We start from the raw sequence: 27,869 nt of genomic DNA, 5'->3' as shown, positions 1-27,869 counted from the left end.
ACCTGGATTTAAATCTGGTCTCAGGCACTTGCTTGCTCTGTGACCCTGGGCAAGTCACTTAACCCTGCTTTTCATCTATAAAATGAGCTGGAGAAGGAAACGGGAAACTACTTCAGGAGCAGCAGGAGATAGAAAACTAGCCCTGGAGTCAGAAGACCCAAATTCAAATCCAGCCCCAGACATGTAATAATCACCTAGCTGTGTGACCTTGGTCAAGTCACTTAACCCCACTGTCTTGCAAAGAGAAAGAAAGAAAGAGAGAAAGAAAGAAAGAAACTACTTCAATAACTCTGCCAAGAAATCCCTCCAAAAGGGACACAAAAAGGCAGACATGATTGAAAATAACTTAACAACAAATGTGTGCATGTGTGTGTGTGTGTGTGAGAGAGAGAATATTTATGTAATACGTGTGTATTACATACAACCACACACATACATTTTTGTTGTTTAATTATTTCAGTCATGTCCAACATTTTGTGATCCCATTTGTGGTTTCTTGGCAAAGATACTGGAGTGACTTTCCATTTCCTTCTTCAATTCAATTTACAGATAAGGAAACTGAGACAAACATGGCAAAATGACTTGCCCAGGATCACAGAACTACTAAGTACCTGAGAACAGATTTGAACTCAGAGATTTCTGCTTCCAGGTCCATTAGTCTGTCAACTGTGCCATCTACTGCCCTATACACATACATCCCCTAAAAGAGAAAGGGAGGGAGTTTTCCTACAAGAGGTCTTTCTTGGGGAGGCTAGGTGGTGCAGTGGATAGAGCACCAGCCCTGGAGTCAGGAGTACCTGGGTTCAAATCCGGTCTCAGACACTTAATAATTACCTAGCTGTGTGGCCTTGGACAAGCCACTTAACCCCATTGCCTTGCAAAACCCAAAATAAAAAAGAATATCTTTTATGAAATAAAATTTAAGGACTATAACGGATGGTGATATGTCAGAGAACAAGAAAGAGAAAAGATCATGAAAATTGTTCTTTGTAATGAGAAAAAAATAAAGTAGAAGAAAAGGCCATCATTCCCTCTCACCTTACTTATGATAAGAGCCTCCTAAATGGCCTCTTGGCCACCTATCCATCCTCCCTAGAACTGCCAACTTATCTTCATAATGCACAAGGGTTGACACTTTCAAAGGACTCTGCACAGTGGCAATAGACCATGGAAATTTGAAAAAGAAAACACTTTATATTCTTTATTTCATTTGATTTAATATAAAATAGAAACTTCTTAGCCTGGAATCTAAGACTTCTACAAACTGTCTTTAGGTTAACATTACTCTAAAGTTCTGTAGTCAAGCCAGACTAGGAGCTGACCCCAAGTTCATCCAGACCTCTCTTGACCCCCCGTCTGCCTGGGCCACATTCCCCCCACATTTTTTCAAGGCAATGGGGTTAACTGGCTTGCCCAAGGCCACACAGCTAGGTAATTATCAAGTGTCTGAGACCGGATTTGAATTCAAGTCCTCCTGACTTCAGGGCCGGTGCTCTATCCACTGCACCACCTAGCCACCCCCCCCACCATGTCTTTTTATGAATGTTCTCCTGATTGCCTTTCTACCTTCCCAATTTCTTTTCTTTTTTTATTATTTTACTCAAGGCACAGAGATTAAGTGACTTGCCCAAGATCACACAGCTAGGTAATTATCAAGTGTCTGAGGCTGGATTTGAACTCAGGTACTCCTGACTCCAGGGCCAGTGCTCTATCTACTGTACCACTTAGCTGCCCCTCCCATCCCAATTTAAAAGTTCTCTCCCATCTTATTTTTTTTAATGACTCTTTATCTGGTTTTTCTGCTTTGACAATCACATTTTATCCCAAAGCATTCTCCTTTGTGTGTGTGCCTATTAGATACACTATTGTAAACCTTTGAGGAATAAAACCACAGTTCCTTAAATCTGCAACCCCCTGCATATGTGATACAATGCTCAATAAAGGACTTGGTATGGGGAGCCCTCCATGAGGAAAGATTAGCACCATGTAGGCAACTTGCCTCGAGCATTGAAGTCAGTGACTTTTCTAGGGTCACACAATCAATATAGAACAGAAAAGGAGCTTGAATGCAGGTCTCTTATATAGTGAATGATCAAAAAGGATCAAATCCACCATGTCAGCCAGCTATATTAGGCAGTCACAGATTGATGAAGAAAGGATTATTAGACATCACTGGAAAAATGAAAAGTGCAGTGTGGCTAAAGGGCAGAACCAACAATTACATGTTGTTTCTTCCTAACACAAATTCAGGAGAAATGATCCATAGTAAACCATGCAAAGTATAAATCATCACAATAGTTTCTGTTGTCATTTTAAAGGAGAAAAATTCTATTTGTCTTGCATCCTGTTCCAATACATTCAAATACTTGAAGAGAACCTAGCTACTATCGCTACAGAGGGCTTCTAGCATGCTCAGATTATGGATTCAGAGAGGGAATGGATGGATAGTCATAGAGTCCGGTCATCGACTTTTAGAGATAAGAAAGCTGAGATCCATAGAGCTCAAGTGATTTGCTAACTGAAAGAATCGAATTTGAATCCAGGTCATATGAGCACAAATTTCCTATATCCTGCTACCAAGAGTAAGGAAAAATAGAGAATATGACTGAAAATCCCTAATTTCTAAGCAACAAAACTCCTCATTAAAATTTGATTAAGTCTGCCCTATTATTGGATGAATTCAGAATTATTGCTAGTCTACTGATACAATCAGCTGCATTGATTGTCCTTCTCAGGGTCCTGCTCGTAAAGGATCTACACACACTCAATTCTTCTAAGTAATTAATTAAAGTTTACCTGAAGGTATAGCACACAAAGGGTCACAAATTAATTTCCCACAGGTTCTAAAAAGAGATGTAGACAACCAGTTACCAGGGGGAGGATGGGAAAGCTGAAGACCTGACTCTTGCCTGGGCTGATCAATTTGCTTCATTTTTCTTATCAATAAAACAGAGTAATGTCCTTGCTTCAAGCCTAGATTCTGGACTTGATGGACTTTGATCTTCTTATTAACTGGCAATATAGAGGCAGATAAAGCATCCCTGAGGGAGGCAGACATCACTACCAAGTATCTGGGAATGGAAGACAGCCAGGGTTCTTTCTCTGTGCTAGCAATGGCAGGCATGGGAAGAACGCTGCCTTTTGGGTAGATGGGGTCATTTAAGGTTCTTATACCACACAGTTCTAATTCAACAAGCATTTAAACACCAGTACATTTCCTGGACTCTTGGGAATAGAAGAAGAAAATGTAACCTAAGGTAACCAAAGACCTTGGGAACAAGTACAGATAAAGATAGAAATTGGCCAATTTGTATCTTTTGATATAGTAGAAAAAAGTGCAAATGGAGATGGAACAGGTGTATCTATAGCTATATAGTAGAAACAAAAACATATAGATATATCATCTAAACATATATATGCATATATATAACTAAAATAAATACAGTGATACATATATTTATTCTTCTATACACACCTATATATGAAAATATAAAATAAATACAAAGTGATATATCTTTATACATACATATATATATATATATATATATATACACAACAAAATAAATACAAAGTGACTTCCAGAGACAACAACAACTAGTGGGGGGGGTAAGGGAGGAATCAGGAAAAGCATAGTCTTCTAGGAGTTGGCACTCAGGCTAAGCCTTAAGGGACAGGAGAGAATCTGAAAGGCAGAGGGGAAAAGGGAAAATATTCCAGATCTATCAGGGGTGGGAGATGGCCAGTGTCTCCTCTGCAAAAGAAGAGATGAAAGGTTGTCCACAGGGAAGTCCCAGTGAACCGGTTTAGCCAGAATGAAAGGTGAATGGGGGGGAGTAACATACTATGTAGTTTAGTTTAAAAGCTACACTAAGACTGTTGGGACACCATGTATAATCAGCCTGGAAGAAGAGAGTAGACAGATTTTAAAGGGAATTTGTAATTTAGACTCTAAGTAATCGAGATCCCCAATGTTTTCCGAGAAGGGGAGGGACACAGTCAGATCTACTCTTGATCAGATTTGGCAGCTGTCTGAAAGTTTGGAAGCTGTCTGAAAGGAGGTAGGTTAAAAAAGGGATGCAGAGGAGACCATCCTATAGCTTAGACTCATTCAAAAGGGCTGGGATGAGGGGAGGGAGGAGGACAGATGCCAAAGACTTGGAGGAGGAGAATCTGACAAGCTGGGGGCTGATGAGCTCACCAAGAAAGGGTATACATAGGAAGAGATCAGGGGAGAAGCCCCATACAGGGGATGGGGCACAGCCATACACAAAGAGGATGATTCTGCTAATGGGGAAGGGCCTTTGAGATGGGAACAAGGGGGTCCACAACAGACCAAGAGAAAGAGGCCAAAGAGGAGAGAGCAGATAGAGGGGGAGGGTCTCAAATAAGGACATCAAATATGGCAGAGAGAACAAGAAATTGGACTGAGAAGATGAATGAAGAGGAGATGATTAAATAAGCCCTTCTGTGTGAAAGACCTCAAGTCTAATAGGATTTCCAATCTTTCCTGATGCAGACAAGTTCAATAGTACTCAGATTCATGTGTCAGTTACATGACACAGAGGAAAGGGGGCAGGTTTGGAGAAAAAAAGAATAAGAGTGTGAATCTAATCTCAATCACCTAAAAGCTCCCTGTGACCCTGGGCAAGTGACTTGATTTCTGTATGCCTCAGTTTCCAAATCTGTAAAATGGCATAGTCCTCATCTTCCTGAGTCCAATCTGGCCTCAGACATTTCCTAGTTGTGTGATCCTGGGCAAGTCACTTAGTCCTGTTTGCTTCAGTTTCCTCATCTCCAAAATGAGCTAGAGAAGGAAATGGCAAACCACTCCAGTATTTCTGTCAAGAAAACCCCCAAATGGGGTCACAAAGAGTTGGTTGTGACTGAAACGACCAACAATACGAGAAAATATTTTTAAAGTGATTTGCAAACTTTGAAGCACTCCAAAAATGCTATTATTATTCATGTGATGAAAATGTATAATGTAAAAAATTCATCTTCAAATCCAACCTAACAATAAAAAGAGGCAGGCAGAAAGTAAAGGAATATCATTTTAAGTGAAGGCAGGGAGTGGGGGGGAGGACACCTGTGAGGTGATCTGGAAATTTTTCCAAGCACTTTCCTATCAAATAACATAGGGTTTGGGATATATATATATATATATATATATATATATATATATATCAGAAATCAAGGACTTTTTGAATCCAGATTTTCCTGGCTCTTATGTCAGCTCTCTACCCTTACCCCATACTGCCTCCCATTAAATGGATAGAAAATAAGATGGTTTCTGTGTCTTTATACAGTTAAGATCACATGCCCCACAAACAATTACAAATCTAGGGATAAAAGTATCCATGATTAAAACAGCAAGTACATTTCATATCATAATGAAGGAGAATGTAAAAATGAGAAGAGATACCTTCTTCTACCTCATGTCCACCCAACAGTGAGCTGTCCCAAACTCCAGGGCTAATGAGAGCCTGCCAGGGACCCACTTTGGTGATCAAGTCCTCACCTGGCTGTCTCTTTCCACTCCATCTCTTGCCCATCCACTGCCAGGAGTTCATCCAATTCAGTGAAGAGCTGGGGGGGCGCCGGGCTGTCATCATCCTCCCCCAGGATGAAGCGGATACGCTCTGCCGCAGGGGAGACTGCAGAAGTAAAAATACTACGGTTAAAGACTGGTGGGATAACTTGGAAGACCAAAGAACTAGGACTGTGACATCTTCTTTCCCCAAAGCTATTAAGCTTCCCTTCGGTGTCTTCCTTGGACATCTTTCCCCCTCTTCTTTGCTCCTTCCCTTTCTCACTTGATTCCCTGCTCTTTTCCACTTTAAGTCTGAAATGATTCAAACCGTAGCTTATCTACAGCTCTCCAGATCCCAGTTACAAGTGAGAAAGGACCTTTAGCCCTGCGATGGGTTGAAGGCGGCCTACCCTTCCACTCCCCCCCCTATTTTCCCACCTCATGAATTTTTCTTAATTGTTTGATAGAAAACCAAGCTGAGCCAATCACTTCTTCATTCAGCAGTGGGAGGGGACAAGGCAACATCCTACTGATTAGTTCCCCCCACCACCACTTCTGCCCGCTGCCTGGAACCAGCCCTCCAACTGGCTCATGGCCACCCGTCACTGGCCAACTGCAAGGGTGGTGAAGGAATATTTAACAAACTCCAGCTTCTTCTTTACAAGGAGGCAGTGCCCCCAAAATGTTTAGTTAGGCCTCAGTGCACTTGGAAAACAAGTTCAAGTAAAATATTGTACACCTGAGTCAAAGAAAACTCATTTCCCAACATGCTCAAGCCCATAATTGGATGCCCTACCAGCTCCTTTTGACCCCTTCCTCTGAAAACTGTGTAATGAAAAATTAACTGGAATTTTCCTCAGGTCCTGGGATTTGGGGGTTATTCTATCTCCAAGGGCAATGGGATAGGTTAAGGAATCCAGAATGACTCTACCAGAGGAAGACTTAACATGCTAAGTGGGTGTTCAGTTGCTCATGTGTATCTACATATTGGGGTCTGTTTAAAGGCTTATGTTTGCAGAACATAAAAGAGTCTATATAAGTCAATGAAAAAAATCAGTGACTTAATTTAACAGAAGATACCATCTCTCAAATAGAGAGAGAGGCCACTAAAGTGAACCTAAGGATCCCTGTGGGATACATATTGTCATAAATTCACATTATCTATGTGGTTTTGCCTTTTTATTTATTTATTTAAACATTTCCCAATTAGGTCTTAGTTGGGTTCTGGACACACTTGGGAGTTTTGTCAGAGATTTTGATGTATCGGTTGTAGTGGGTCTATGGGAAAACAGAGGGAAGAAGGATGTGGGATACAAAGACTAGGTGGATGAGAACTTCCAACATGTATTAGTGAAAAGAGTGTTCACAAGGTTGGAAAACATCCCATAGCCTTCAAAGAACATACAAAAAAATGCTCCAAGACAAAATGGAAAAGTATAAAGAGAGCTAACATAGGAGTTGATAATAATAGTAATAATAAATATTTATATAGAACTTATTAGATCCCAAGCACTATGCTAGCTGCTTTCTGATTAGTATCTCACAAAATTCCTTCAGAGGAAGGTGTTGTTATCTCCATTTTACAGATGAGGAAACTGAGGCACATGGGGTTAAGTGAAAGATCACACATCTAGTAGGGATCTGAGCCTGGATTTTAATGCAGGTATGGGTCCAATATCAAATATCCTGATATCATGGATAGAAACAAGGTCTGAAAGATCCTGCCTCAGACACCTATTAGTTGTGTGATCCTGAGCAAGTCACTTAACTTCTAAAGTCCCTGGCAATCTCTGACCCTTTGATATTAATATTTCTTTATTATTCTTGGGCAGAGGTGTCACTAATATTTAACAGTATAATATATAAATGTAATTGGAAATGTTTAATGAAATAAATAGATAATAAACATAAATAATGTTAGTTTGTGCTTTTCTAAGTCAAATTGTGGCCTGCAAAGATCTTTTTCTATTTGAATTTGACACCATTGTTGTGGGAGGGGGGAAAAAAAAAAAGATGAAATTAGCCCTGAGCAGGCAGGATTTCAAATCCTGATATTAGAATAACTTTTCTATTTAAAATGTGCTCACTCATTTTAATGATTCTGAGGCTGATAGTCACAAATTTCAATTACTGCTCACAACATTCAATACAAGAGCAGATTTTTGCAAATCTTACAGAAATTCCCATTTCCCCCCTCCACTTTTGACCTTCCCAACTGTTCCTTCAAGATATCATCCTATATTTCTTATTTCACTGCTAAATCTCTAAAAAGGAGAAAGAGAGGGAGTAATAAATGCACATTATCTCCATATCCTCACCATCTACTCATCCCTAACCCCTTCTTGGGCCTCAAACACTTGAGTGAAATTGTCCTTTCAAAAATCACCAGTTGGGGTGGCTAGGTGGTGCAGTGTATAGAGCACCGGCCCTGGAGTCAGGAGTACCTGGGTTCAAATCTGGTCTCAGACACTTAATAATTACCTAGCTGTGTGGCCTTGGGCAAGCCACTTAACCCCATTTTGCCTTGCAAAAAAAAAAAAAAACTAAAAAAAAAATCACCAGTGAATTCTTCATTTCCTCATCCAATAGCCCTTTCTCAGCTTTGATTTTTCTTGAATTTTTGAAGATTTTGACAATGTGGACCACACTCCTTCTGAGCCATTTTCCTCATCCCTTCCATGATGATATATACTGCCTTGGTTTGCCTATTCTGTCTCAGTCTCATTTAATAGGACAGCTAGGCAGCATAGTGGAAATAGAAAGACTCATTGTCCTGAGTTAAAATCTGGTCTCAGACACTTCTTAGCTGCCAGACCCTGGATAAGTCACTTTACTTTGTTTGCCTCAGTTTCCTTGTCTGTAAAATCATCTGGAGAAGGAAAAAGTGAAACACTTCAGGATCTTTGCCAAGAAAATCCCAAATGAGGTTATGAAAAGTCAGACAAAAATTGAAATGACTGAAAAACTTACAGAGGCAAACAGTGTTAAATGACTTGCCCAGGATCACACAGATAGTAAGTGCCTGGGGTCACATTTGAACTCTGAGCTGACATTCAACCATCTCCCCTTGAACAATAACAACACATAATTAAGATGTGGCCTGCAGACATCTATATATCTATCTACATATGTCTCAGTGATGCCATTTCTATCTGAGTCTGACAAACCAGAAAGGGGTGAGGGAAGGGAATAAACATTATATACACCTACTATGTTAGGAGCTTTACTGATATGACTTCATTTGATCCTAAGGTAAGGAAATGTTCTTCCCATTAGACTCGGTCAACCCTGAGAGAGTCAGACAAGAAGGGAACGGAGAGAAGGCAACATTTCCTTGCCTTCCATACCCTCATGGGCATGGTCAAGGGCAGCCCTCCTTCTCTGGTGTCTGATAGAACCTTGGATTCCATGTTCCAATCTTCTGGACATCACCAAACAGAATCTACCTCCCTAAGAGGCCCGTGGTGGCAATTGTGAATAAGTGATTCTACCAACATCAAATGCTAGATCCATAACAACCATTTTGAGGACAAATAATGATACTAACTTCTTCGGACTTTTATCCCCCCAGTAAGCTGCTTTTCCTCACTTCCTTTCTCCATGTACTTCCTCAATGTTCCCAGATTTGGAAGTTCCAAGAACATGTTGACACTATAATTGGGGCCACATCCTCCACTGCCCCTAACTTCTTCTTCAAGTTGGTCTTGACCTCTCTCGCCAAGCTCTGCCATCTGCTAGCAACTTCTTAATTAATGGAACCAGAGAGGATTTGCATGAACTGATGCTGAGCGAGATGAGAAGAACCAGAACATTATATACCATAACAGCAACATGGGGTTGATGATCAGTCTTAATGGATTTGCTCATTCCATCAGTGCAACAATCAGGGACAATTCTGGGGTATCTGCGATGGAGAATACCGTCTGTATCCAGAGAAAGAATTGTAGAGTTTGAACAAAGACAAAATTTTTAAAAAAATTATCTTATTATGTAATTTTGCTATCTCTAATACTTTATTTTTTCCTTAAGGATATGGTTTCTTTCTTATCACATTCAACTTGAATCAATGTATACCATGGAAACAATGTAAAGACTAACAGACTGCCTTCTCTGTGGGTTTGGGGGGAGGGAAATGAGATTAGGGGAAAGATTGAAAAATTCTAAATAAATTAAATTAATGGAACCAGAGTTCATTTTTCTGCCATAGCTTTAGGTTGGATGATGTTATGACCCTAGTTTTAAAGAGGATTCTTCAAATATAGGTTTTTACACACAATCTGCCTTTGTATGTCTATAGACTGAGAACAAGGGGAGACCAAGGTGAGAAACAGGCAAGGAAAAGCAATAGGTTACATAGATTCCTAATCTAGCACAATGTCCAGTAGAGAGTAGCTACTTACTGAGTTCTCTGACTAGCAAGAATCTTCCAGCTAAGCAGAGCATTGAGAAAAGCACTGACCTTGGAGTGAGGAAAACCTGAGTTCAAAACCTGCCTCAGATAATGACTATCCAGCTATATGTCCCCAAGTAATTCATTTAAACTCTCCTAGTCTCAATTTCCCAATTTGTAAAATGGCAATGATAATAGTACCTAAGACAATCAAATGAGCACATAGGCAAAGCATTCTGTAAACCTTAAATGTTAATTACATGCTTATCATCATTATTATCCTTTGGTTACTGGAATCCCAAGGAAGAGGTTGAAATTTGACTGAACTGTTAAAAACTGTATAGGGTGATGGAGAAAGAGATAGGGAGACCTGATAACCAATCCCACCTCTGCAGATACAGGCAGGCTTTCTAACACTGGGAATGACATAAAAACTCTCTGTGTCCCCAACGAACTCTCTAAGACCATAAGAAGCTGAAGGAGAACCAATATCACTTGCAAAAGTCTTTAATGGGAAATTCCCTTCACTGATGAAATCATGAGTCCAATTTTTTTTACATACACATGCCTGAACAAAGATGAAGATGACCCTGGAAATGACAAGCTTTAGCTTTACTTTTACATAAAGGCTCAGGAAGGATCTTTGATTCTTGTCAGAACTCCCTCCATGACGCAGATTGTGACACAGCTATGACTTAGCAGATTAGTCACAGGTGGTTGCTTAAGCCTCATGGAAGGTGAACAACTTCCCCATGGAAAGCATCTAAAGCAATCCAAGAACCCAGGTCTCCAAAAGCCCACCCATGCTCAGTACCTTCTCCTCTAGTGCAAGTTTATTTTTATCCTTGAAGGAGGAAAAATCAGAAATTCATCATGCATGCCATGGAAAGAAACATTTACCAAGTTAATTTTTTTAAAAAGAGTCTGTCTAGCTAACACAGCATCGTTTATCAGTACAGGAAGCCTGGCAGAGTAAAGCTAAATAATGGCTATAATCAGGCTTAACTTGTTTTATTCTGCCCTTCCTACCATACTCAGCAATGAAAGAGAGAATTGTGGTCCAGACCACAGAGTACTGGAGGGGTTGTGGATCTGACTGGAGGGTCATCCTAGGAGAGTGGTCATCTTGTGTGGAGAGCCAAGAAGTCACTCCATACATTTGATGGGAGTTTTTTTTTTTTTAATAAATCAGAAAAGAATATTGAGCTCAAACAAAGATTCAAAACTAATTTTTGACTAAGGAGGAAAGTAAAGGCAATGAAGTATTTTTGATCTGCCTAAAAGGTCACATAGGTAGTAGGTGGGATCTGAAGCTAGGCTTTTTCATGTCAAATTCAGAGTTCTTTCTTCTATGCCAAAAGACTTCTTTACTTAGAATGTTTACCCTCCAATGCGGCTCTCCATTTCCCATCTTCTGTATCTTTGCATAAATATGGCCCCATGCCTCAAATGCTTTGTCTCCTCACCTCTGCCTATTCCTTTGCTTGGCTTCCTTCAAGACTCATCTCAAATTCTACCTACTCCAGGTGGTTTTCCTGGTCCTTCTAGCTACTGATGCATTTTCTTCTCAGAGTTCCTCCTATCTACTCTGCATATGTTGTTGTTTATGCTTCATTCTTGAAGAAGACCATGACATCAAGTAGGTGATTTGCAAGGGAATTGAATTTAAGTGAAGAAGGGCCTTGCAAAGTCACCAACCTCACTTTCTCCTTCAGAGCCATCTGGTTCCAGAGGCAAGAAAGAGATCAGGACAACTGAAGATGGCCCAGATACATATGAATGAATGAATGAAGGTATTTAGTAAATGCTTGCTATGTGGAAAGCACTTCAGCTAAAAGGGTATACAACAGAAAAAGCAAACAGTCCCTACTCTCAAGAAGCTCACATGCCAATGAGGAAGAAAGCCCATAAGGAAGGTTTCAGCTGCAAGTCTGTTGGAAAAGTCCCATGGTTCTCAAGGTGCAGTGGTAAATCAAATGTCAATGCCTCTTCTTTAATGTGATTAATCAATAATACTATTTCCATGATTCTTGAATTCATTAAAAACCTCCTGGCATGATTTATGCAGCCAAAAAGGCTGTAGGGATCAGTTATAGACTAAATGTGGCTAAGCCAGGGTGACTCGGATAGTATCTCTTGAGAGCATTAAGTTTGGAGTCAGCACCAAACTGATGGGCAGACCTAATGATCAAATTATATTTCACAGGGACATTGTTAAATGGGAGATAAAAAGAGTTCAATAAGGATAAGGACAAGGCAGTGCATCACAAGGTGATTTCATGTTAAAAAAAAATCTAGGGATTACTATAGATGATCAGTGATTAGAAGACAATAATGCCAGGGTAATCTTCTTAAGCCAATGATTTCATTGTATCATTCTTTCTTAGTTCAAGATACCCAATGGTTCTCCATGACCCAGATGATAGAGTTGAACCTTCCTATCCTCCAACTTGGAGTCCAGGGACAAGAACTTCTAGTCTTTGCTTCTTTGCTCTTTCCTGTTTTAGGTCTTCACCTAAACTGAAGTTGGCCATGACTTTGTGATCTTTGAAAGATCAGGAGAGTCTGAAAGCTAGATTCCATGCCAGAGTTTCCCAGAAGGCAGAGAGTAAGGAGTAAAGTCCAAAGCCACCTTCCTGGTTGGACTCTCAAATGACAAAGAGGCAAAGATATCAACTTGATTGGGGGGAGGGGAGGGAATGGGGAGAAGGAATTATAGTGCAGAGACTAGCTTATACCAGTTTGAGGATTCTGAGTCTTGAGGAAATGTTTGTACTTCTGTTCATGCTATGCCTTGAAGTAAAGATCCCTTTGGAAAAGCTTAAAAAGTAAAACAAGCTTCCTATCCTCGTAATCAAGTCACTACACAATCAGACTGACTCCTCTTCAGCATGGACACTTCACTCTAATCACGCATTCTTTCTGTCTTTTGAAAAAGCTCTGACCCTTCCTAGCTTGAGGTCTCTCATTAAGTCTTCCTGAAAGTTCCTTTTCCTCCAATTTCTGCACATCCTGAACAGCTCATCTCAAGTCATGTCTCTTCCCCAAGGCACTCCTAAACCAACCAGTTGCTGAAATGGAACACACACTAGAGCTGGAATCAGAAGTTCTGAGCTCAAATCCAGCATCAGATACTTACTATCTGTTTGAGTGATCCTGGGCATGTCTTTTAACCACTGGCTGCCTCAGTTTCCTGAACTGGAAAGGGGGAATAATAATAACAGCACCTCCCTCATGGCATTGTTGGGATCAAGAGATAAAATTTGTAAAGTACCTGGTATATCATAGGCACTTAATAAGTGCTTATTCCCTTCCTTTCTCTGTCTCATTGCAGTCTATCGCCAACTTCCCTTTCTTGGGAATCTTAAATTTCTTATTTGTATCACTTATTTGGTCCTTAATCATGTCCTTCCACTAATTGCTACTTAACTCAACTTCCTTAATAGGTTGGGAGTTCCTGGGGGGAACTCTGTGCCAGCTCCAGGCATGGGTGTTGAGAATACCACCCTGGAAGATGGCAAGCACAAAGCTAGGAAACTCCTGAAATTTTTCCAGAAACAGCTTTAAATGAAGCCTCTACATAAATCCTAAAGAGATAGAACCCACCAAAAAGAACCAGAATGAAATAATTTTTCAATTCAAGAGATCTTGGAGGAACTTCAGGAAAGGTCTGTCTCACATGGGTAAAAGGGGAGTGCAGCCCAGCATAGGCAGAGGAGTTGTGGCTCTTGGCCACAGCATAGCTCACTACCTAAAATACCTGGGTCCTGGCTCAGCAGTCCAGTGGTACAGTAGGGCAGGGGTAAGGGCCCCAACCAGAAGGCAAACTTCGAACCTTGGAATGCTAGTGTAATAGGCAGAACTGGATCAGACTACCCTAACACCAGGAACAAACCATAAGTCTAGGATACCAGTCCGAAAAGCCAGGAACCAGACAGCCAGTTCCCAGCATAAAAGGCTTGGGACTGTACCCCCTGTGTCCCAGGAGCAACTTTGAAGAAAACTAAAAAGAAATCTAATCATAGAAAGCTATTATTATGAAGGGAAAGATTAAAATACCACCTCAGAAGAAGAAAATAGTAACAAAATACCTTCATGTGAAGCCTCAAAGGGGATTATGAATTGGTCTCAAATTCAAAAAGTCCTCCTGAAAGAGCTAAAAAAAGGATTTTAAAAATCAAAAAAGAGAGGAAGAAGAAAAACTGAGAAAAGAAGTGAGAATCATGCAAGAGAACTATGAAAAATTGGAACAAAAATTGACTGAAGGAAACAATATCTTTAAAAGTAAAATTGGTCAAATGGGAAAAAACAACAAATCCTTTAAAAAAATTGACTAACTGGAAAAGGAAACACAAAAGCTAAGTGAAGAAAATAAAATCCTAAAAATTTGAATTAGCCAAGTGGAAACTAGGAGGCATAGGATTTCATCAAATAGAAACAAAAAAAAAAAATAGAAGAAATGTAAAGTACCTCTTAGGAAAAAAAGACTAACCTGGAAAATAGATCCAGGAGAGATAATTTATGTATTATTGGACTCCCTGAAAGTTATGATCAGAAAAAGAGCCTGGACAATGTTATGCAGGAAATTATCATGGAGAACTCCCCTAATAACCTAGAACAAGAAGATAAAATAGTCCTTGAAAAAATTCATCTATCACCTCCAGAAAGAGATCTCAAAATAAAAACTCCAAGGAATATTACAGCCAAATTTCAAAATTGCCAACTAAAGGAGAACATATAAGGAGTCAAAAAGAGACTACAGCCCTGATGTGTGCAGAATGTTGCATATAGTAGGTATTTTATCCTTTATGAATGGCTGAATTGATGTAGAATGAACATTGAACATTTTGATGTATATAAAAGAATAACTATAAAAGAGCTACAACAGTTTAACACCATCTCTGACAAACAGTAAGTGCTTAATAGCTGGCTGTTAATTAAGACTTTCAAAGTGGAAATTTGTATCTTAAATTTGCAAGATTTAAAGATTTAAGATTTATGAGAGCCAAGGTGGCTAGGTGGCACAGTGGATAGAGCACTGGCCCTGGAGTCAGGAGTAACTGAGCTCAAATCCTGCCTCAGACATTTAATAATGGCCTAGCTGTGTGGTCTTGGGCAAGCCACTTAACCCCATTGCCTTGCAAAAACTAAAAAAAAAAAAAAAAAAAAAAAGATTTATAAGAGCCCCTAAGAAGGGCATTTTCTGACCTTTTGCAAATAGATAGCTAAGAATCAACACATTGTTTATTTTATGAATTTAATTGAGAACACATCAAAATGGTGTTCCTTAGGCAACATACTAAGCAACTCTCTTGTATTTGAAGTTCTTGTTCAGTACCTTCCTGCTGAAATCACCTCACATTTACAAGATTTATATCTTGTATATTTCTCTTTTTTTGGTAGGAGGTCTCCCCCATTAGAAGGAAATATCTATATTTGTGTGTGTGTGTGTGTGTGTGTGTGTGTGTGTGTATGAGTTCCACTACTTAACACAGTGCCTAATACATAGAAAGTAATAAATGTTTGTGGACCAGTCAATGAATCCATATTGACTTGACTATCCACTATGCTCCAGACAATTAACTTAGCTATTATTGTGATCACCATGAAATATGAGACCAGCCCTCATAGAACATACAAGCTAACTGAGGAGCTAAGACAATAACTTGCCAAACTTGGAAGAAAAGCAGAAGAAGCAAACAATACCTCAATATCCAAAGGAAAGACTTTGTACAAAACAAATCAAAAGGGAATTGCAAGGAGGAAGAATACAAAGCAATGCATGCAACAGTTTAAATAGAGGCTGATGGTGTTTTTAAATTATTATTGCTAGCATCCATTTGTGAATGTGTCCTTTTATTTCCAAAGGAGGAAACATCCAACTGTGGCTGCCCTGAAGGCTACTCATCAATAAGAGATAATGAGTATAATGAACAATTCCTGCCTAGCAAGAGCCTGGGAGCTGGTAGGGGTGTTTACATGAATATGCCTGGCAAGCCAGGCAAATAAGGGCTCTTGGTACTGGAGATTTTTTTATTTAAGAACTTTGGACCACCATTTTAGGAAACTGGCAAAATAAAACAAAATGGAAGTATAAATCATATATACATATATTCATATATGTAATTCATATATGTAATTCATATATAATATAATAATATAACAACATAAAACAATAAATATAATATAACATAACGTAATATAACATAACGTAACCTAATGTAACGTAACGTAACGTAATGTAATATAATATAACATAATATAATATAATACAATACAATATAATATAATTAATATAAGTTTATATGTGTTACATGTGGGAAGGGCAAGCCACTTAACCCCATTGCCTTGCAAAAACTAAAAAATATATATTTATAAGTATGTTTCAGATATGTACACACACACACACACACACACACACACACCCCAAACCTTCCATTCAGACTGTATACATCAGGTATGCACAAAAATAATTGTAAAAAGGATCCCAAAAGTTCTACTACAGTTTGAAACGTTACTATCTTAAATGACTTTAAAATAACTTAAAACTATACTATATTTTGGGGATATTGCTGCCTCTCCCATTAGAATGCAAGCTTCTTGAAGGCAAGGACAATGTTTTGGCCCTTTTGAAGACCCCAGCAATCATCAGATTGCCTGCCATATAGTGAATTCTTTCTAAATTCTTCTTGACTTGATTTAACCTCTCTGTGCCTCACTTTTCACATCTGTAAAATGTAAGGCTTAAACTTGGCCTTTCTAGTTTGAAAATGTCTTATCCAATAACTTGTACTACTTATCTTCCTGGACTATATAAACATAGATGAAAACAAAGAGACATTCGTTTTCATATTTTTATATTAAAGGTAGAAATTATGTATATAGGCATAAATATATGTATTCATATTGCATATATACAGAAATACATCCCACATAGACACACTAGATGGAGACTACATCTCTACTAAAGAAAGTATGCTAGTGGGCAAAGCATTGTCTCTAGAGTCAGATCTGGGTTCAAATCTTTCCACTATCACTTACTAACTGGGTAACCCTGGGGAAGTGACTTAATTTCTCTGAACCATAGATTCTTCATCTGTAAAATGAGGACTTTGTACTCCACAGCCTCTGTGGTCTCTTCCTGCTGAAAATCTATGATGCTATGGATAAATAGATGGATTGATGGAGAAACAAATGTTCACAATGCTCTCCAAATATTTACTTCTTATTTGTCATTTAACAAGATAGAATACAGCTAATTCCTGTCTACGAGTCACCATCATTACCACAATAATTACAGTATCATGATTTTTATAGAAATAGAAGTCAGAAAGGACACATAGAGGTCAAATAAACCCTTTACCAGCCTTTAAGTTATGTTTACCTGTCAGATAATGACTAAATTCTCTGAACAGAGATAATTATTGCTATAGTCACTGAATAGATAAATCAGGCATTAATTTTTTCAAGTTATCAAGACAATAAAACCATTTAATAGCACTCATTAAGGCAAGTAATTTAAATACTACTTAACTTTCCATGTACTAATAAGCTCCCACTCAAAAAAATCTGTCAGCTATCAAGATGACTCTTAATGAAGCATGACAGCAGTCCCCAATTTAATGGCATCTTTAGCTCAAAGAGTTGGGAGTACCTTCAGATGACTAATTTTGTACTATGTCCCCAGCATTCCAGACACCTCATGGAAACCTTGAACTCTGATCCCTGCAAAATAGGGCTCTAAAAAGGGGGCTTATACCTAGTCTTGCCAGATGCTTTCATCCAGCAAGAATCAAACTCTACAATAACTTTTTAAAGGAGATGATTACTTCAAAGCATAAGCAATGTGAACGACCACAAATTACTTTTATGTTTTAGTGTTGAGGTAAAGATGAAAAGTCTATTCATCTCACAAAGTACTTCATATCTGAGGTGTTGAAGAAGTGAAGTCACCTCCTGAAATACTATTATTGGAGACAAGAGTTGTTTTGTGTTTTAAATATCTGTTGGTATCATGATTATGAGTTCTTTTTTAATGTTTTAATTATTTCTTCTATAATGAAGGAAATAAATAGCTGTCCCTATGCCTAATCTATTCTGTACAGCTAGTACCTTTCCACAAGGAGCCTTGTTAATCTTACTAGGGAATGCTAAAACTAATTGGGGGTTTTTTTTAGGTTTTTGCAAGGCAATGGGGTTAAGTGGCTTGCCCAAGTCCACACAGTTAAGTAATTATTAAGTGTCTGAGGCAGATTTAAACTCAGGTAATCCTGACTCCAGGGTCAGTGCTCTATCCACTGTGCTACCTAGCCACCCTAAAACTAACTGTTAAGAGATTTTCCTTAGACCTCCAGGAGGGAGAAATAATGAACCAGATAGAATTGAAGAATCAAAATCCTTTCTTTGGGATCAAGTTTGACTAAGGCTGAACCTAATCCCCTACAGCCAAGAGTTGGGGGTCTGTACTGAGGGAATGCAGCATATACAACAGATTTTGTAAAGATTTAAAATTTAATATTTGATCTAGAGAAGTAATCCAAAGTGACTTTCTTTCCTAATAAAATGGATGATGAATAGGGATGTTACCAGTCTGGAAACTATTGCTTGTTGACAGTTTTAAAAGCATTGGATCCAAAAGACTCTTTTCCAAGAATGAGGCTCCTTGTGTATATCAAAATCATTTAGAATACCTTAAAAATGCAACAAAAGAAATGACTTTGTTCCACAACACTCAAATTATCACTATTACTTTAGACATAAAACAGAGCGCCATAAATTCACCAAAGTATGGGTCATTTTCATGAATAATATTCAGTGAAAAGTGAAAATTAAGAAGGAATTTCCTCCAGATGCCAAGGGTTTCCCCAAGTTTCTATTTGTGAAAGATGCTGTGCCGATTGCAGTAAGCCATAGATCATCATGGGGTCTCTTTAATGAAAGTAATAATTATTCCAAAGAATTTGACCAAATTCATTCACAAGCTGACTCAATGTCTCTACATCTTAGAACCATCTTAAAAGACAGTATTTATGAAGAGATGCCCATCGGTTGGGGGATGGCTGAAAATTTATGGTGATTAGAATGGAATACTATTGTGCTATAATAAATGACAAGAAGGATGCTTTCAGAAAAACCTGGAAAGATTTATAAGAGCTGATGCAAAGTGAAATGTACTGTGTACAAAGTAACAACCACATCATAAGATGATCAGCTATGAATAATTTGCCTATTCTCAGCAATACAATGATCCAAGCCAATTCTGAAGGACTTATGATGAAAAATGCTACCCAGGGTGAGATAAAGAACTGATGGCTGCTGAAAACAGATTGAAGCATACTCTTCTATTTTATTTTTATTTTTCTTTTTGTTCATCTTTTCTTTCACAACATGACTATTATGGAAATGTGTTATATGACTACACATGTATAATCTATATTGAATTGTTTGTTTTCTCAAAGAAGAAGGGAGAGAATTTAGAACCCCTTTTTTTTTTTAGATTTTTTCAAGGCAATGGGATGAAGTGGCTTGCCCAAGGCCACACAGCTAGGTAATTATCAAGTGTCTGAGGTCGGATTTGAACCCAGGTACTCCTGACTCCAAGGCCAGTGCTCTATTCACTGCACCACCTAGCCACCCTTAGAACACATATTTTTGAAATGAATGTTAAAAATTATTTTACATGTAACCAGGGGAAATAAAAAGCTAAATAATTTTCGAAAATGGAAAAAGTTTAAAATTCTTATAATAATCACTCAGATTGATATATTTCTGTGAAGTTTCTGAAGTGTAACGTAACTCTCATTACCATCCTATGAAGCAGGTACAATTATTATTATTATTATTATCATAATCACCATTCCTATTTACAGATGAGAAAGCTAAGCCTCCAGAGAGATAAGTCTATGTCCACAATGACATAGCTAATAAGTATCAGAGTCAAGATTTTGGCACCATTTCTAAGACATCAGCTAAGAAGAATCCAGTCATAAGTGATATCAAAATTACCTGAGGGCAAAATTAACTTGTGATCCCTAGATGTCTTCCACATACATTTCCCTATCTAATTGACCAAGTAGGGCTAACTAGATGGCTCAATGGTTATAGCTCCAATGTCAGGATAGTTACGATGCTAATGCAATCAGTTAGATGGCATTAAAAACAAGTAGATGGCATGGGGGGGGCAGGGTAGAATACTGAGCCTGGAATCAGGAAGACCTGAATTCAAATCCAGCCTCAGAACTTACTAGCTGTGTGACTCTGGGAAAATCACTTAACCCTGTTTGCCTCAGTTTCTTCTTCTATCAAATGAGCTGCAGAAGGAAATGCTAAAACTACTCTGTACCTTTGCCAAGAAAACCCCAAATGGGGTCACAAAGAGTGGGTCTTAGCTGAACAACAAGAAATTGACCTAGTTGTGGTGCTGTGGCAGCCACTTCTCATCTATTTAGAAGGTGTGACCCCCTTTCTTAAACATTCTGAGATTAGCTTGCTATATCCATAAAACAATTGCCTGGGCAGCCATACACATGCAAGATTAAAAAATCAAGTAACTGTCTCACAGAAATTGAGTCATTAGGGAGACAGGGAAGATGTCTTATTGGACATGGGAGAAAAGGAAGCATCAGTCAGAAAGGGGAAAACAACTACTAAATGTCAACCTTCTTTTATAAAACCAAAAAAAAAAAAATCCCCTGGTCTCTAAGTGGCACAGCTATCATCTGAGTTTGCTTTGAATCTCCCATTTCCCAATCCATTTATTTTTGTTCTGATAGAGCGACCCACAGTAAGACATGGCTGATGAATCATTCTGCTAGCAGGGAACACATCAGCATTTTCTCCAAGTTCCACTTGGACCAATTATCAGCATAATTTATACCTTCAGGTTGCTAATGTCAGACTCAATTCCCATCAACATTTGGAAAAAAGCTTTAAGATTCTCAAAATAAACCATACAGACTTATTCTCACATATCCTATACTATCTTCCTATCTAAAACTGCTAAATGTACAGCTCTAATATCAGGGCAACTCTCAGGTCAAGGCAATTGATTAGATGGCAGCAGAGACAGAGGAACTGCACAGGAGGAGAATGGTGAGCATAGAGTCAACAAGACCTGAATCCAACCCAGCCTCAGATACATACTAGCTGTAGGACCCTGCCTGGGGAAATCACTTCATTTCTGCCTACTTCAGTTCCCTCAACTGTAAAACAGAAATAATAATAGCACCATGATGATCAAAAGACATTATATTTGTAAAGCAATTAGCACAGTGTCTAACACATAGTATAATATGAATAGTAATATGGCTATAGTATAATAGGAAGCATAGTATAATAATGTGGTGTAGTCTAATAATAGACTTTCTTCCTTTCTCCCTCTCTCTTTCCTCTTCCTTCTTCTTTTCCTTCCTTCCTTTCTTCTTTCCTCCCTCTCTCTTTTTCTTCCTTTCTTCCTTCTTTCTTAAGGACAGCTAGGTGGCTCAGTGAATAGAGCTCTGGCCTTGGAGTCAGGAGGATGGGAGTTTGAATCCAGTCTCAGACACTTTGACACTTACTAGCTGTGTGACCTTGGACAAGTCACTTTACCCTAATTGCCTCACATCCAATCATTTTGATTCATATATAGTCACTGGATCCAGATGACTCTAGAAGAAAAAATGAGGCAGGTGACTTAACATAGACCTTCCTCACTAAAATCCAGTTCATTTGCTTGTCATGGTATCACCTCCCTGATGTCACAGTCTTCTTTGAGAATGAAAGACAAAACATCACCAGCTTTCATTTTTACATTTGAAGGGTATTCCCACCAGGATATATCTTTACAAAAGGTGCAAGAATACAAGGAGTCCAAATATAACAATACTCACCTAGAAACATGTTTGGGGCCCTCTGACCTCCTTCCCATACCACAGAAAATTGCAACCACTTCCTCAAGGTGGTAAAACTAAACATTTTGTAGAGGGGCAGTTTCTAACCTGAGATTCATGAACTTCTTCCTTAAAAACAAAAACTATTTCAACATAACTGATTTGCTTTATAATCCTACAAATTGAATTTAATCTATTAATAAAGTCTGAAAAGATATCACAGGCTTCACCAGACTGCTAAAGGGGGTTGTGAGGCAAAGAAAAAAAAGGTTAAGTAAGTCTGTCTTCATGTCCATCTACTTCATTTGAAAGTGGCACTTTGGGCAGGATGGGTGGAGGATAGGGAATAGGTGAATAGGGAAAAGGCATTATGGGAACCTTAGGTGATAAAAAACAATTTCACTTGGTATTTTATCTCATTTGTTCTTCCTAATTGAAGTTGAATTTTGCCCATTTTGGAGATGAGAAAACTAAGAGGTCAAGGAATTAACTGACTTGTCCTAGAGTAATAATAGCCAGTATCTGTGGCAGAATTGAAATGAGTGTAGGTCCAGATCTCTGCTACATTACCAAGCTCTGGGCATACTAATCAATAAATCAATACACATTTGCTAAATGCTGCAGCTTCCAAAAAAGGCAAAAAACCAGTCCCTGTCCTCAAGGAACTTACAATCGAATTCACAACATGTAAACAAATGTGTATAAACAAAGCCAGATACGGGCTAACTGGAAGGTAATAAAAAGAAGGCAAGTACTGGAATTGGATGTGGAGGTGGAAGTGGGGAGGTATTTCTTTAGGGGTGGGCTTTAGCTGGAATTTAAAGGAAGGGAGGCGGGTCAGTAGTCGCTGTCAGTAGTGCTGATGTTGGAGCTGTAAATTTAGCCGCCTTATGTAACAAGTGAGATTCTGGTTCTTCCCAGAAATGGTAACACTTGAAGAGTATAATTTTCTAACCATTTATAGTAGCAGAATGAATACCAGTCAGTGATCACCCTGAATGAAGCCCTTGTACCTTTTTGGTCCTAACGACAGGAAGTATGGGGAAAGGAATCAAGGCCTTAGTTGGAATTCTACCCCCAAACAATTGTCACTTTTATGCACCTAGGAAGATACTCTCTCAACCTCAGTTTTCTCATCAGTAAAATGGGAATGATCCCTGCCTCCCAGGGTTGCTATGAGGGGGATCTGATATAATCACAAAGAGCTTAGTGCAATGCCTGCTGCTTTAAAATGCTTGGTCCTTTCCTACAAACCATTTTTCTTATAACGAACTTGCTAGGTAGGTAGCACAAAGATTATTATTGACTCCATTTTGCAAATGTTGAAACTGAGTCACAAACTATGCAGTTACCTGAAACCCACAGCCAGGATCAAATTCACAATATGTCCAATGTCCCTAATTTCTGATATCCCCCACCCCAATCCACTTCCAATTACAATTTCTCCTAGGAACACAATTATGCTGGAACTATTTCAAGTCTCTCTCCCAGTCAAATCATACTCTACAGAGCTGACCAAGCACAGATCTGCATGGGATGGTCTCCTGTTCTATGAACTCCAGTGGCTTCCCAGTGACTGCCTTCAATCAAATACAATGGAAAGTCCAGGCTTCTTATTTTGTCCTACTGATCTTCACACAACTTCCTGTCCGGCAGAAGGGAAAGAGGAAAGAGGAAAGGAGGGAGGGAGGAAGGAAGGAAGGAAGGAAGGAAGGAAGGAAGGAAGGGAGGGAGGGAGGGAGGGAGGGAGGGAGGGAGGAAGAAAGAAAGAAAAGAAGAAAGAAATGGAGGGAAGAAAGTTTGATCTCAAGAAGTTCATATCTAGGGAGATACTCTTCACACAGAAGAGCTCTACTCCAAGTCAGCTAGAAGGACCCCATGGACTCTGGGGCACAATGGCAAAGCAGATGGTCATTTATCTTCAATGTCACTTCCACTAATAAAATCCTACCCATTTTCCACATTGTGACCTCTACCCATGTCAAGGACTTGATTGGCAAAATTGTGTGTGTTTAGGTTTTTTTTCCCAGCACCTGTAGAGGCAACTTTCAGGTCACATCTCCAGAGAGCTCATGATTCTCTAATGTCAGTCACAAAGGTGGTGCTAGAAGTGGGGCAGGTGAGCTGGGAGGGCAGGGACTATTTCATTTGTATCCTCATCCCTTAGCACAATACAGAAAACATAGTATACATATTTGTTAATTGAGTGTTTGATAGTTTCCAACTCCCCACACCCTCTTGAAAGGCTTCTCTTCTCAGATGCTACACTTTGAAAAGCTTTCCTGACCAAGAGAGTCTGTCTTGGGAAATCCATCTGTTATGAGCAGTTACTACATAGCTGCTGGCCAGTAATAAACCAAACAAATAGCCCTTTCAAAACCTGGAAAGTAAAATTCTGCCAGAAAGGTCATAGCCTTAAGTTCACTTCCGAAAAGCCAACACATTTCAGGATTGTGAGTTACTAAGCAGCTCTGGAAGGCATCTGGGTAAGAAGGGGCTTGCTGAACCAGTTTTAGGCATAAAGGGATCAGCTGAGATTTTAGAGGAGTTGCTGTTTGTTGTTGTCATTGTCACTGTTGCTGTTTTCTTTTTCCCCAAGAAAAGTAGCCTCGTTTGATACAGAAATAAATTTCCTACAAAAGTGTGTTTGTGGTTAACCCATAGAATGCTTAAAGAAAACCCAATCAGAGGTGCCTAGGCACCTGCCATAGTATTCCTCCATCTCGGAACACTACTAGGAGCACATTGAGCAGTCTTGAAACCCACAGGAGGAAGATCCACAAGTATAAACTTAACACTGAAGCCCTTTTGCTGCCGCACTTTTGGCCATTGACTTCCTGGAAAATTGACATGTAGCATTAGTGGATATCTGTTCCCCCAACACAGTCAGGGTGGGCAGCCGAACCCTGATTCAAAGGAAATGCATAATTAATGATCCCTAATTCTGTATAAGCATGGGTCACCAAGCTGAGACAGAGGGGATATTTAATCCTTCCTGGAACTATGTGGGGATGTGTGCAGCATAATTATTACCTAATTGCATGTAGCAATTCCAACTAATTAAAAACTAAAGAAAGTTAGACTCTGGCAGCCAATCTCTTTTTCTTTCTTTAAGAGGCCATCAAGGTTGAATTGATGTCACTAAGGAATAAGATTAACTGACCTTGTTGGGATTTTTTACTTTTGTCCCTAGATTCTAAGCCTAAGTACCTCAGTCCTTTCCCCAACATAGTGCAATGGGAAGAGTATGGGATTTGGTACTAAAGAATCGAATTCAAATCCTGACTCTGATGTTTACTGAAAGATTGTAAATAATGGGAGGGTCCTGACATGCTGGAGAAGGGTAAATGTTGGCTTTTTTTAAAGGATAAAAATGGAATCTATAAACAATAACACAGTGAAATTGATTTGGATTCCTCAGACGATTATGGGATAATTAGTGAACATATAGAAAGGTAGACTAATCACAATGATTCAGCCACATAAGAAAAATAAAAAGGATGAAAAAAATGCCTGTTTCCTAGATTTTAGAATAGAGGATCCTGAACTGAGAGACAGAAAGAACTATAAAAATCATGGAGTCCAACTTCCCTATTTTAGAAATGGGAAAAGCTGAAATCCAGAGGGTTTAACTTTCCCTGGATAAGTTTTTCCTCAACTCCCTCATCTGTAAAGTTGGGATAATAATAGAATATCTCTTCCAGAATTATAGAAAGAACAACATGAGATAATTTTTGTAAAGGACTTTGTAAATCTTAGAGCATTATTTAAGTGCCAGCTATACTTCTCATTAGAAGGTACTAAATAGAATTTTTAAATCAGAAATGTGCTGGAACCATCTCAATTTCAAGACAACTTTCAAGCACTAGAAAAGAAAGACAAGATGGATATAACTGGGGAGAAGATGGGACTGCTACATACCAGGAGACAATAGCTGGCCAGCCTGAGGTGTCCACTTTTTGTTAAGTTGTTTTTGGTCATATCCAACTCTTCATGCCCCCCATTTGGGGTTGTCTTGGCAAAGATACTGGAATGGTTTGACATTTTCTTCCCCAGCTAATTTTAAAGAGGGGGACACTACTTGCTCAGGGTCTCACATCTCGTAAGAGTCTGAGATCAGATTTGAACTCAGGAAGAGGAATCTTCCTGATTCAAAGTCCCGTTCTCTATCCACCATGCCATCTAGCTGCCAAGGAATGATTCACTATAAGAGTAATAAAGGTAAAAATTTTCCTGGCTAGCTACTGATGCTGATTTAATGGTAAACCATACGTTAAAGTCATGAAGGATGAGTACGGAGGACTTGTGAGTAAATCTATCTGGAGAGCAAATACTTATCACAAATGACTCAAAGTTAAATTAAATGACCATATATATATATATATATATATATATATATATATATATATAATATATATAATATATATTATATATATATATATATATACACACCCATAGACACACATTTGAATGCGCACACCCATACAAGACCTGTTAGAGTGGAAAAAAGTATCTTACTATATAATGATAAAAGAAAATGTTACTGTTTGATGCAGACCATCTATACCCCGGAGTTGCTTACAATTCACCAGTCATAGGCAGCCACCTCTACTATGTAATTCTGCCTGAAGAACCTTTCACAAATATCTGCTGAGAGGGTTTCAGCATCACCTGTCAGCTGCCCAAGGGGATTAACTGACCTCACTTTGGTTTATGTTTTGTTTTCCTTGACCTTAATCATAGTAAACCATGTTAAACAGATGTTTAGAAGTACATCTCCTAATAACATATTTTCTGCTTCTACCCAATCTCGGTAGCTGTTACACTGAAGATGTGTTTGTGCTGAGCCTAATGCTATTAAATTCAAATATAAATGAAGCCACTAAGCCATGAAGAAGAATCCTGAAGGTCCACAAAATGACTTGGTTTTAAAAGGTCATATTATCTCTATTTTATTGAATTTTCCTTATTTTGTTAAATAATTCCCAATTGCATTTTAATCTGATTTGGGAAGTTTTTGGAGGAGATATATGTGTGTTTTGGTCTGAAGGAAGTCCACAGGTCACATATTTGACACCCCTGCTCTAAAGGGTTCCAAGGGAGGCCTCCCTTCTCTCCTCAGACTCTCCAAACTGAGGGCAGATAATGGCATGGGTCAGCAGATGACACTGTGGCTAAATGATGTGCCAGAGCTTACTTTGATGACACAACTTGGCAAAAGCTTTCTCCTGCTTCAATGCTGACACAGATATCTAAAGTGGATTTGGACATCAGTCTTTTTAAATAATGAATCACTGTGACTTTGGTTTTTTTTAGTGGGATTGTCAGCATTACCTTACACACACACACACACACACACACACACACACACACACACACACACACACACAAACATCAGCTTCAAATAAAGCCACTCACAATTCTCTTCTTTATCCAGAGCAGGGAGGCATTTCTGTAGCTTTGCCCATGCTTGGTTTCCCATGCAACATGAAGAGATGACAAAGATTGTAACTTCTCTATTTCATTCCAGAGAAGTTTTCCAGCTATTGTGTCAAATAGTACATTGTCCAAGAACCTGATTTTTTTCTGGTACTAACTTGTTGGATGAAGAGATCTCTTACAAGACTATAAACTCAAGTATGCCTTTGGAATTTAAAATGTCTATTTATTTACTAGTCATCAGAACTAATCTATACTTGCATGTACCCAGAAAGCTCTTTCTATATCTCTCATTCTCTCTCTCTCTCTCTCTCTCTCTCTCTCTCTCTCTCTCTCTCTCTCTCTCTCACACACACACACACACACACACACACACACACAGAAAACATACACAGTATAACCTATATTTTGTAGGGCTCCATGGCAGGATTCAAGCAATGAAAAAAAAATAAAGCATCCATTTATCTATAGGACAAAATAGATATTTATAGGATACTTAAAGGGCTGCAAAATCTTATATGACCATAATATTGGGAGAACGTTACAAGAATCCCAGGATACTACAGAGACTAGAATCAGAGGGGCTAAGTGACATGCCCGTGACCACAGCAAGAAAATGTCAGAGGGGCGGCTAGGTGGCACA

At 38.8% G+C, this 27,869-nt stretch overlaps 1 protein-coding gene across 8 annotated transcripts in view; it reads right to left on the bottom strand.

The window, feature by feature from the left end:
• Window positions 1-27,869, bottom strand: part of SLC4A4 (solute carrier family 4 member 4) — a 401,810-nt gene that overhangs the window by 230,371 nt on the left and 143,570 nt on the right. For 5 of the 8 annotated variants that reach the window (XM_074228425.1, XM_074228424.1, XM_074228430.1 and 2 more), the window contains one exon: window positions 5,519-5,654. In XM_074228425.1, coding sequence (XP_074084526.1) covers window positions 5,519-5,654 — 136 coding nt within the window. Of the gene's footprint in view, window positions 1-5,518; window positions 5,902-9,077; window positions 9,277-27,869 lie in introns of those variants that run through there. The other 3 variants (XM_074228426.1, XM_074228429.1, XM_074228427.1) reach the window with 3 other exon arrangements.

Source organism: Macrotis lagotis, chromosome 3 (genome assembly GCF_037893015.1).
Source record: "Macrotis lagotis isolate mMagLag1 chromosome 3, bilby.v1.9.chrom.fasta, whole genome shotgun sequence".
NCBI lineage: Eukaryota > Metazoa > Chordata > Mammalia > Peramelemorphia > Peramelidae > Macrotis > Macrotis lagotis.
The sequence above is the reverse complement of the archived record's forward strand: the minus strand, read 5'-3'. Positions and strand labels throughout refer to the sequence as shown.